Raw genomic sequence first — 12,857 nt, forward strand, 5'->3', positions numbered from 1 at the left:
TAGATATCAAATTGGATGGTTTGAGGAGAGTCATGGTTGGAGAAATTTTGTTTTGAAACTTTATGTCTATTCAGTGACATTCTTCCAACCACTCATTCTCAAATTTAAGGGCACAATAATGATTGTGACCTCCATGTGTAAAAGATAAATGATCTATTTATAGATAATTTCGAATATAAAAGAGTAATGCAGAATTCTCGTTAACTAAAGGAAAAAAAAAGGGTTTATCCAATAGGGTTTTGCAGGTCTAAAGCCACTCGAAAATATGGTTCTACATCACGAGTAGAGTTGCTTTTGCTTGCCGACAAGTAAAACTCTAAGAAGGGGTGTAGAGTGGAGGTTCCTCATCTATTAGGGGATACAAGGTGAGCACCCCAAAATGGTCGAAGGCACGTTTGCTATGCTGCCGTAGGAGCATTGCTATCCATTTATTCCCTTTGGTAAAATGTTTGGGAAATTTCCTTGGAGAACCATCTAATAATCATGAGTAAATTTTCAAAAGAAAAAAAGAAAAATTGGATTGACAGTCTCTATTGAATTTTGAGGCATTAGTTTTTTTTTAGCACATAGAAAGTGCAAGTTCGAAAAAATTTCTATTGACGGGTTGAAGATGTTACATCCCCAAAGTCGTCCTAAAAGTACTTGTAGATGGGGTTTTACTTTAGGGAGTAAATCGACAGTATAATTCTGTAGGAGTATAGAATCTTTTGGTATGGCTGACATTTCACTAAATTTGCTTTTTTTAGAAATGTTTTGACATGTGGTCCTGTGCAATGAAATGACAGTTGCATGAAATCATTACCGAAAGCCTAAACGTACTCGCTCAATACCATATAAGCCTAAATGTACTAGCTCAATACTCTATAAGGTTTAACCATACTAGCTCAATATTATATAAGGTGCAACAACCAGACGGACTCCAATAGAAACTTTGGCAAAAATAGATTAACCTCCATCGTCCATATAGCTAATGGTGCATTTAGCAAAGGGTAGATATTACATTCATCGGATGCAGATGTCCCTGTCGCCACATACCCTACAAATTTAAGGGTGGAAATAGACCCGGGACCCAAGGTGTAGACCCGATTTGGTCCTGGTATGGCTCAAAAAATTGACCCAACGGGTCGGATTTTGACGAACACCCAGCGGGTCGAATTTTCGGGTACCAATATATGAAATATATTTAAATACATAGATATGAAATTTTTTGGGTCGGGTCTAATTAGGTGATCCGGGTCCCACAATTCATTTTTGAGTCTAGATCTAGGTCCCATATCATTTTCTCAGGTTATGTCCGGGTCCGGGGCAATTCTCATTGGGAATGAGAATAGGGTTGGGGCATCGGTGGTTTGGGGCGCTGATGCATTAACACAGACTCCCACTCTACGTTCCCAGTGTTAATCTCTCTTTCTTTCTCTCTAGGGTGGTAAACAGGTTAGGTCAATCCAACCTACTTTGGGATTGGACTCGCCTGTTGAACCCAGCTGGTTGGGTCTGTTCCACTCGATCTAGACCCAACAAGGTCAAAGTCTGGGTCCAGCCTAGACCTAACTAGATCGGGACAGCAATCCGATATGACGTAGTGTGTGTATATATGTATATGTGTGTTTTTGTGTGTAACTTATTTTATATGGAAATGTGTACAATAAAACTATTTGTTTTTGGGAATAGTCTAAAAAGAGACCATTTATCTTTGGTGCAGTTTGTATAGAGCCGAGGCTCTAAACAATCAAAATAAAGCATGCCTTTAAATAGTGTTGAAAAATGTGGTTTCAATACTGAAAATCTTTGTGATAGCCTTAACATATATTATCTTAATATAAAAATTTAATGCTTCAAAAATAGTGTAGATCGAGCAGATCTATGAAAACTTGAAAATCTTGAAAATTCATGATCCAATAATGCGTTATAAGATGCATTATTTCCAAAACTTGAAATCCATTTTTTTTCTCATGCCTAAGCATCTTTGATGTCAAGATAATCAATTTGAAGATATTTGGGCATCAAAACAATCTCTTCTAGTAAAAATTTTGAGGTGGGCTCTAATTTGATTGTTTAGAGCCTCGGCTTTATATAAACTTTTTATTTTATCTTTTGTACATAGATATCACAATCATTCTTGTCCTTTAAATTTCAAAATTGATGTTTGTAAGGGTGTCATTAAATAGATACAAAGTTCCAAATTTTTTTTTTTCGGACTTTGTAACTCACCTTAAGCCATCCAATTTGATATTTAATGAGTGAAAATGATTGTTACTTCCATGTACAAAAAAAAAATTGTCTCTTATAGACAATCTCTTATTTTCGGTATAAGAAAATTACAATCATTATTAATCGTTCAATGTAAAATCAGGCAGTCTAAGATGTATCATTAAAAAATCCAAAATAAAAAGACTTATTTATAGAATTATTATCATTGCTTAGAGATTCTCCACCCCAGAGGTACTATAGTCATTACAAGAAGAACCTCTAAATAAAAAATGAAAGAAAAAGTTTATATAGAGCCGAGGCTCCAAACAATCAAATTAGAGCCCGTCTCAAAAATTTCACAGAAAAAAATTGTTTTCATGCTCAAATATCCTAAAATTGGTCATCTCGACATCAAGATGCATGGATATGAGAAAAAAATGGATGTCAAGTTTTGAAAATAGTACTTCTTGGAACATATTTTTGGACGGTCAATTTTTAAAATTTTTAGGTTTTTATAGATTTGCTTGATCTACACTATTTTGAAGCGTTGAATTTTATAATTAAAGAAAAAATATATTTTAAAGCTATAACAAAAATTTTAAATATTAAAACCATATTTCTCCATAGTATTTGAAGGTGCGCCCTAATTTAATGGTTTAAAGCCTCGGCACTATACAAACCGCACCCAAAAATAAAATCCTTTATCATGACGCTTTCTCATCCCGTTGTCACCATTGCTCAGCCCTTTGTATATATCTGATAACAACATGTTCGATGGCAATGTGGAATGCCGGCTCCATAACCAAAGCATTTACAATGTTGTACTTCTAGGAACAAATTAAAGTTTGTTTCATATCGAAAGCATTTACAATGTTGTACGTCTAGGAACAAGTTAAAGTTTGTTTCATTGCTGGGTGGTTGCTACGAGGCAAAAGCCGGCTCCACCTCTCTCTCTCTCTCTCTTTTGTTAGAGGTGTCACACTTCCCTCTCTCCTCTCTCTCTCTCTCTTTAGAGGTGTTTATGAAGTTGTATACATCAACATTCCAGGCAAGCAAAGAGCAAGGGGAATATTAATATAAAAATCAGAAACCAGAATGCAAAACAGTTTCTTATATAAATTGGCTTCGAGGTGAACAATGAAGCAAAGAAGGAGCCCAAACCTCAAGAAATGGGCATGCAACACGTACCATCATGGCTTCTCACCCTCTTCATCACCCTGGTCTTGCTCAACACTTGTTCTGAGGCTTCTGATGCGGATAGACAGGCAATTTTCCTTTGTTCTATCAGTAATTTGGATTGTTTTTTTATTGCATGGGGAAAAAGAAGAGGGTTTTTAAAGGCAAAGTAAATGTTTTAAGTCAAATCTCTTATTGATGCGAAAGGAGAAAAATTAAAGGAAAAGTTAAAAAAAAACCCAAAAAATTAAGTACGCTCCGGCAGTGCAATACTTTGGAGTCACAGTGCTCCGGCACTATCTATGTGTGCTCTGGCACTGTGTAAGTGCTCTCCGGCAGTGTAATCTGGAGTCACAACGCTCTAATACTGTGTATGTGCTCTCCGACAATGGATCATGTGCTCCGGCACTGCGGTGATTCGCTCCGACAATGAGTTCTGAAAGTCAAGGTCAAATCTGACCAAATTGATTTTTGTTTACGGGAAGGGCATTTCCATCTAAAAAAATTTAACTTTTTCCCTTAGGGGTATTTGCATAGAAAGTGTATTTTTTAGAAAAAAGTGAGAGAAAAACATAGATTGGGAGTAAGTTGCATAAAAAGAATGGTCTTGGAGATTTTTTCTAATTTTCTCAAAAATTAATATGATTGAATACTATGAGACCATTAACCATTATTATAAAGAGGTCACAATCACTCTTAGCTATTAAATGTTAAATTTGATGGCTCAGGGTGTGTAACAAATTTCAAGAATTTGAATTCAACCTTCTCTTATGTTTTCATATGGACATGGTTTTTATGATTTTCCGAACTCATATGTAGAAATGTGGCCCCTCTAATAATCTATTTTTAAAATATATTTTGACCCTAATTTTAAGGAATATGTAATTCCGAACATGGAGATCATTCATGAGTAAAAAAACCAAAAAAAAGATAGAAACTAAAATTAACATTTTTAGAAGGAAATATTTAAACGGTTGATTTTACTTTTTTTCTAAGGACCATCATTATATCCATCTTTGAATGGATGGTTCATGCCGGGGGCGCAACAAATGTAGGAATGTGTCCCAATGCATATAACACTTTTTCTTTAGATTTTTTACATAAAAGAAAGCTTTTAAATTTAAAAAATATTTACTTTTAGTACAGAGGTTACAGTAACTCTTGTCCATCACATTTTAAATCAAGCAAAGAATTACATGCGATAAGATATTTTTTTAAGGCTTGTCGGTCCAAGAGAGATGCATACACGTGTGGTAGAGAGACAGATGATGATGGTGCGTTGTGCTGTGTAACAATGATGCAGGTTCACATTGTATACCTGGGCCAACGTCTTCAAGAGGATTTCTCGGCTGCATCTCTCCACCTTGGCATCCTTCAACAAGTCCTGAGTGGCAGGTCAGAATTTGAGCTCCCATTTTGAATAAAAAAATCTGATAAAAATTAGGCCATTATCATAGCTCTCATTTTATGCACCACCTCCCTAACATGAAACCCATGCTATGGTTTTACCAGCTCAGCAACAGAATCCTTAGTATACAGTTACAGGAGAAGTTTCAATGGATTTGCAGCGAAGCTAACCCAACAAGAGATTGAGAAACTTGAAAGTAAAAACTCTCTCTCTCTCTCTCTCTTCTTGCTTTCTCTTTATGTTAATTCATGCATGAAAAACACCTGGTTTTATTATAGGTATGGAAGGTGTGGTTTCTATCTTTCCAAGTCAGAAGAAGCAACTCCATACGACGAGATCATGGGATTTTATGGGTTTCACCGAGACAGTTAATAGAAGCCTAAAGTGGGAGAGTGATGTGGTGGTGGGGGTGATTGATACCGGCATTTGGCCGGAATCTGCGAGCTTCAGTGATGAAGGCTTTGGGCCACCTCCGAGTAAATGGAAGGGGACTTGCCAATCTTCTGCCAATTTCACTTGCAACAAGTACGCCTCTCTCTCTCATGTGGATGTGAATTTAATTTTATATCGCTAAAGTAAATTATATACTTTGTTGCATTACTTGCCATAAAAATCAAACTTAAGATGTCATATTGTGTCATTTTACTATTTTGTCTACTTAGCCTTGAGCCCATTCATACATCTGTCATTTATCATTTCCGCCTTGTGTGCTAGAGCTTTATCTTTATTTTGGATCCAAACAAAAGAAAGGTATTATGGCATCCTCTGTATTTTGGGTCATATTTTACCTTTTAAGTCTAGTTATTTATATTTTGTATTTTTATCACCAAATAGAAAGTTTAACATATGAATTGCCCAATCACAAGAAAATTGTTGTATTTAGGTGGTTCAAAGTATTGCTCATGTTTTTGGAGTTTAACATATGAATTGCCCAATCACAAAAAAATTGTTGTATTTAGGTGGTTCAAAGTATTGCTCATGTTTTTGGACCGTTCGAAATTCTAACTTTAAAACTACCAAAAACACAAAAAGAATTTATTGGGCCGATTAGGACTCCCAAACAATATAACTCTTAATTATTATTATTTTTTCTTTGTATGTTTTAAGTGGTTCGAAAATTGAATTTTTCTAAAACTCTCAAACATATCCTTTTCTTTTTTCTTTTTTTTTTGTGTTTTTGTGATTTAAAAATTGGAAGTTTAAATTAATGGTTAAAAAGTTGGGATTTCATATTGACAGTAGAATAAAAAATATTCGACAAAATAGGAACTCAAGATAATAGGATCCAAAACATAAACCATGCAAGACCCGTTCGTAACTTTTTCAAACTTTGAAGAACTAAGAGGTGGATGGAGATGCGTTGGTTCAAATGTGTTAATCTAGACATTTGCAATGTGACCCAATAAATTAAACAAATGAAAATTGTTTCATGTAGGTTGGACCGCATTTCTACATATGTCCATTTTAAAAATGAATGCAAGTAGGTGTTCCATTTAAAAACAATGGAAACTAACAATCCAAATGTTTTTTCTTATTGGAAGTATTATTTTTAGTTTTTAAAATTTATTTATTTATTCATATTTTTCATATTCATTATCTCCATGTTAGAGATTACATGTTCTTAAAACTTAAGTCTTAAAATCGATATAAAAAATAGATTTATTAAGAGGTCCGCATTTCTACGGGCTTGGCCGGATAAAAACTGGGTCCTTAAACAAAACAATAAAAGATTAAGAAAATTCAAACCATAGACCAGCAAAACATTTATGTAATTAACCACGTAAAGTGTAGTTAAGCCTACAGAGTTCGTACAAACAAAAATTGCAATGGTTCTCGAAACAAAGTACAATGCGATACTTAAAAAAAGATTAAAACTTCGAACCTCCAGCTCTTGCCTTCTGCAAGCCACTAACCCAATGGTCCTGTTGTTGTATTAGGCATACTGTCAGCCGTCCAAAATGAATAAGCATAAATTAGATAGGTCTGGCTCAAACTCGCCTGAGTTATATAGATTGGTCGAGAACTAAATATATAAGAACCTAGTTGGCATGTTCCTAATATTTTATTTTTTTCTGTTAAAACTCAAGCTGGTATCTAAGAGACTCAGCCATGCCTATTAGACCTGACTCAAGCTTTGGACCCAAACGCCACCTTACCTGAATTCTTGATTTTAAACATTAGTGCATCCAAATCTTACTTTATCAAGCCACGACATGGTTTTCAATGTTCAGAAGGTTTCCTTTGAACAACAAGGAGCCAAGACAGTATAGACCGATTATCAATCCGGATCACTAATTTTTTAAAAGGAAAATATATGTATATCTTATTTTTAGGTTTCATTTATCAACAAATCCAAGTTCAAAATATCTTTGGGGGCATAGAAATCCCACGTATCATATCTTTTAACTTTCTTGACCAACTTTACCTTCTTTGCCTTATCTTTTTAGCTCAAACAAAAGTTCAAAAAGATGTTTTTTTTACTTGGGATCTCTATGCCACTAGATATGTTTTGAAACCTAACCTTGGGTATGTAGAAAAATGAAACTTAAAAAAAAAGTGTAGGGAGATATTTTCCCTTTTTAAATACTCGTTTGAAGCATTTCTTTGAGAAGGGTTCCTCTCACCTTAGAATAGTGGAGCCGGCCAAGGTGGTATGTCCTTTTACTCCTAGATGGGTGGAGGGACAAGAGCAGCTTTATTACCAAGCAATTCTTAGTCGGGATAAGGTTTGGATGATAATGATAATGATGATGATCTCTCATGAGTGATCGTCCCATTGTGTGTAGAGTTTATGTCTTTATTTGTCTGGTTTTTTTTTTTCATCTCTCTCATGACACACCGCTCTCCTAACAAAACAGAAAGCTAATTGGAGCTCGCTTTTACAAAGCTGACAAACAATTCGACCCGATCCTTGACGATCCATCCCCTCGAGACACCATAGGACATGGCACCCACACTGCCTCCACGGCTGCCGGCCGTGTCGTGTCGGACACTAGCCTCTTTGGCCTTGCACTCGGCAGCGCCCGAGGCGCTGTCCCCTCAGCTCGAATTGCAGTTTACAAAGTGTGCTGGAGCGACGGTTGCTCAGATGCTGATATGCTTGCTGCCTTTGATGATGCCATAGCGGATGGTGTGGATGTCATCTCCATCTCGATCGGGCACTCCATACCGTTGGATTATTTCATGGATAGTTTAGCAATTGGGTCATTTCATGCTATGAAGGGTGGGATTTTGACTTCGATTTCGGCTGGGAATGACGGGCCGTATGCCGGGTCAGTGACTAATGTGGCTCCATGGACTTTGACTGTGGCCGCGAGCAGTACGGATAGGAAGATTATAAACAAGGTGGCTTTAGGGGATGGCGAAATTCTTGTGGTATGGTGCCCTCTCTCTCTCTCTCTCTCTCTCTAACATGTCTCTACGACACATTCACTCTCTCATGTGACTTTTTCTTTTATTTAATTATCAGTGATACATGTAGAGGTGGCAATGGACCCGACTAGACTTGGGACTTGACAGGTAGACCTGATCTTGGGTCTGAGTATGGGTTCAAATTTTAGACCTGAAAGGTTGGGTCCGGATCCAAAACCTTGACCTAAATACTATTTGAGTTCGGGTCTGGATCCATGTCCCGCTGGACTTAACCCGACCCATTGCCACCACGACATACATAACAAGGTCATATTCTTATTTCTTTTAATAAAAAAGATAGGGCCTGACATTCCCATTGATTCACCCAAATAAGAATGCAAAGATATAGGAGAAGCTTTATATGAGTCTTAAGAATTGTATGTTGAAGTAGTCCCTCTAAAAACAGTTAAAAGTTAAAACTAATGATCTACATATTTTCTTCATGAAATTATGACATGTAACATTTCTCCAAATGATACTTCATGTGTTCTCTGAATTCATGTTCTCTCATTAATTTTTAAGAAGCAAGTATACGTATGGATTATTGTTTTATATTCACATATAAGTTGGAGTGCATGAGTGCAATTAAAAGAAATTAGACTGAGAAAGGGGATGGTGCTGTAGTGGTAGCACCCCTGCACCTTAATTACCATGTAGTGGTTTCAATTCCCATTGATATCACATCACTAACACCTTAAAAAAACCTAACTTCTAAATTATTTGAAAAAGTGGATAGAAGCCTGAAACCTAATTTCTAAATTATTTGAAAAACCGGGTAGAAGTCTGTCTTCCCCATTGAATTACCTAAAAGCAAGAAAGTAAAAAACTGGTTTTTTTTTTTTCTTTTTCTAAGCAGTCGCACATTTTGCTAACCTATTATTGATTATTGGTTCTGTAGGGAAGAGCGGTGAACACTTTCCAGCTTAAAGGGACTACCTTCCCTCTTATATATGGAGGAGATGCTCCAAATACTTCAGCAGGCTATTCTTCCCTAGAATCAATGTGAGACCAATAAACAAAACCCACAAAATTAATTAATTAAAAATTACACTTATGCTGTAGTATTTTTGCGGTATTATTGTATGGTTCAATTTTTTATATATTTTACACAGATGTTCTACTCTCTCCCAATTTTTTATTTTTTGAAATTTGCCTTCTGGTCCAGTGTTTTTAACACTAGATCTCCTTTATTTTTTTGGTTTGTTAGGCTGTGCGATGGCTTGGAGGTATATTAGGAGTCGGACTAATGTTAGGAATATGGGATTGTCTTAAACTTCACTTTGGTATTTTCTGGTATCGCTAATATCAGAACATTCCAGACTTCCAAATTTTTTAAACTTTTGAGCAGCCTGATATTTGTGACATAGATTAGCAAGATATCTGATTTTTGTAAATCGGGCCTCTTTTTTGGTGAGTAGTCCAATGTCTGGAACATCATACCTCTAAGTTTGCTTAAATTTTCCTAAGCCAAGTGGTTTAATGTTTCAAACATCGATGGGGTTGTCTGATGATTAGAACCCCTATACGTCCAACACAACGGACTGCCATACAAACCAAAAAAATAAAAAGGAGTCCGTTGTAGGGCTGTAACATATGGGAAAAAACAGGCCAATCTCAAGGAAAAAGAAAAAAATAAAAATACAAGAAGCAGCCTCAAAAAAACAAAAACAAATCAAATACCCTAGTTGCCAAGCTTAAAAAAAAAGTTTAATAAAAAGAAAAAGAATCATATACCCTAGCTACCAACCTTAAAATAAAAAAAATAAAATAAATAAATAAATAAATAAAAAGAAAATAAAAAAAAAAAAATAATAATAATAAAAAAAAAAAAAAAAAGGAAAAAGTAAAGAAAAGAAAAGAAAAGGCTAACATCTTAAGAATGATTATGAGCATGAAATTTTTTTGTGGATGCTCTAATGGAATTGCTGAGGATCTCAAAATCTATTTTTTAATATTTTTTGAAAATACTCATCTGGTAATTCTAGAATGACTTTCATAATTTCATATTCTTCTGCCTGAGGGAGTAGATGTATAGGGTGTTTCAGGATCATGACATATATGCTCAAAAAATGGGAGGCTTATAAAGGATTTGTTAGTTGTCCAGACAAACAAAATATAATGCACTGGATTATAAACAACATTCTTAATGGATGACAAGAAACCATGGCACATATAAATATGGGACTGTATACAAAGAGACCATTTACCTTTTGTACAATGAGGTCACAATTATTCTTGTCCTTTAGATTTTAAAATGAGTGGTGGTAAGAGTGTCATTGATTAGATACAAAGTTCCAAAAATAAAATTCTCGGATTTCGTGACGAAGCCCAAGCCATCCAATTTGACATCTAATAAGTGGGAATAGTTGTGATCTCCTTGTACAAAAGTTAAATGATCTCTTTGTAAACAATCCCTATAAACATACTGATGATCCCATAAGCAAATTTGTAAATAAATAGACCGATAATCTAAACTTTAAATCTCATTTATGTGCATTGATCATCAGGTATTGTTCACCCAATACTTTGGACAGAGGAGTAGTGAAGGGAAAGATTGTATTATGCGATATTATTAACAAAGGAGAAGGAGCATTGGATGCTAATGCACGGGGTATGATCATGAGATATGATGGGTACAATGACTTGGCCTTCTCGTATCCTTTGCCGGCATCCCTTCTAAATACCACTGATGGTTCGAAGGTTTACAACTACTTGAAGAACTCGACCAGGTACACTCCAGGATAAAATCTTATTTCAATTTTTTTGTACCTTAATTTTACTTTTACTCCCATGAAAATCATTTAGTTTGCTTGCTAACTATTGATGTGTGCTTAGAGTTGATCCATCATTCCTGTTTTTTTTGCCTTGTCTATATGATTATGATTGAGCTGACACTAATCGATGTTTAACTAATATTAATTGATTTTCGACAGCAATTCAAAGGTGAACATACTAAAGAGTGAGAGCATAAAGGATTCTGAAGCTCCCACAGTGGTATCATTCTCTTCAAGAGGACCAAACCTCATTACACCAGACATTCTCAAGGTATATCACCTGCTCCATCCTAATCCCATTTTCCTAATGTAAAACCTGCAAGAAGAATGACTTATCAAAGGATATCAAATGATTTCTCATAATTAACAGTAGAGTATTTTCTTTCTCTGTCTCTTTTCCTTGTCTAGATGTATTTAAGGCCACTGATGACATAGTTACATTTGTGGTGTAGCCGGACTTGACTGCTCCTGGAGTTGATATTTTAGCTGCATGGTCACCTGTTGCTTCCATGTCAGTATTTGAAGGGGACAAAAGATCAGTGAAGTACAACATAATCTCTGGCACATCCATGTCGTGTCCTCATGTGAGTGGTGCGGCTGCTTATGTGAAATCCTTCAACCCAACATGGTCTCCTGCCGCCATCAAGTCTGCACTCATGACTACAGGTAATGGCTCTGATGATTTCTTCACTTTTACAATTATAGTTTTATTACGTAGTTCAATGAATTACTTGGAGGTCAACCACAGTAAGAGTCTATTATGCATAAGAATGTTTAAGTTTCAATTTTGATGGGATTTCAATTTGTATTTCATCTTCGGGTGCATCACTTACATAGGAATTTCTTGCAGCAACTCCCATGAGTCCTACAAAGAATGAAGATGCCGAGTTCGCCTATGGTTCAGGCCATATTGATCCAATAAAAGCAGTCAATCCTGGCTTAGTTTATGATGCCGGCGAAGTTGATTATGTAGGAATGTTGTGTAACCAGGGATATAATACAAGGACACTCAGGCTTGTGACTGGAGATAATAGCACCTGCTCAAATGTTGCCAATGGTACAGTTTTGGATCTAAACTATCCTTCATTTGCATACAAAGTCAGCAGTGGGGTGTCTTTCTCAGCCACTTTCTCAAGAACAGTTACAAATGTCGGCGTGCCACCATCAGTGTATAACGCATTCGTAAATTCCGCATCAGCATTTACAGTCACTGTGGAACCAACCCAACTTTCATTCAAATCAATAGGGGAGAAGAAATCTTTCACTGTGAAAGTTGAAGGATCAATGGGAACAGCGGTTTCGGCATCGCTAGTGTGGAGTGATGGTGTTCACAGTGTCAGGAGCCCTATAATTGTCTATGTTGGATATTCTTCTTCAGAGTCCATTGAAGTTCAAGCCCCAGCACCATCCCCTAACTAACCACATCATATTCCTAGAGTTGCCATTATTAAAAAACTTCTCTTTGTATTTTCTTAAGAAATGACCCCTTTAATATAGATTTGTTGCTTCAGAAATGGGAAGAAATAATTTACAACAAATAAGTTGATTGATAACATTTTATCTAGAATTGAGAATCTTGTTAATTTTTTTTGGTGTATAAGGTCTCTTGGACCTTGCATTGTACCATGGAACTATGTCAAGCAATTATTTATTATTTCATAATTAAAAAATTGGCACTGGAATTGAAAAATTACATTGGGAAACTTCCATGTTCTCCAACATGTGATATTGTGAGACATCTAAACATAAAAGTGCCTTATCCAAGGTTAATATCATGGCACTATTAGGTGGTCTTAAGATAAACTTTTCAATGTTGCTGCAATTTATAAAACATTTAGGCTAATCTATTTACTGCGGTGGTAAATTTCGTTGCAGAGAAGACGTAATTGAAGACATGC

General features: G+C 35.8%; 1 protein-coding gene across 1 annotated transcript; it reads left to right on the forward strand.

The window, feature by feature from the left end:
• Nucleotides 1-3,327: 3,327 nt before the first annotated feature.
• On the forward strand, nt 3,328-12,497 carry LOC110007779 (cucumisin). The gene is made up of 10 exons (XM_020670950.2): nt 3,328-3,455; nt 4,670-4,761; nt 4,879-4,970; nt 5,053-5,299; nt 7,633-8,149; nt 9,084-9,187; nt 10,693-10,914; nt 11,119-11,230; nt 11,412-11,625; nt 11,810-12,497. The coding sequence occupies exons 1-10, from the start codon at nt 3,360-3,362 to the stop codon at nt 12,376-12,378; spliced, it is 2,265 nt and encodes a 754-aa protein (XP_020526609.1). The 5' UTR covers nt 3,328-3,359; the 3' UTR covers nt 12,379-12,497.
• Nucleotides 12,498-12,857: the final 360 nt, after the last annotated feature.

The sequence above is a fragment of the Amborella trichopoda genome, chromosome 8, assembly GCF_054954075.1.
Source record: "Amborella trichopoda isolate Santa Cruz 75 chromosome 8, AtrichopodaSantaCruz75HAP2 v2.0, whole genome shotgun sequence".
Taxonomy (NCBI): domain Eukaryota; kingdom Viridiplantae; phylum Streptophyta; class Magnoliopsida; order Amborellales; family Amborellaceae; genus Amborella; species Amborella trichopoda.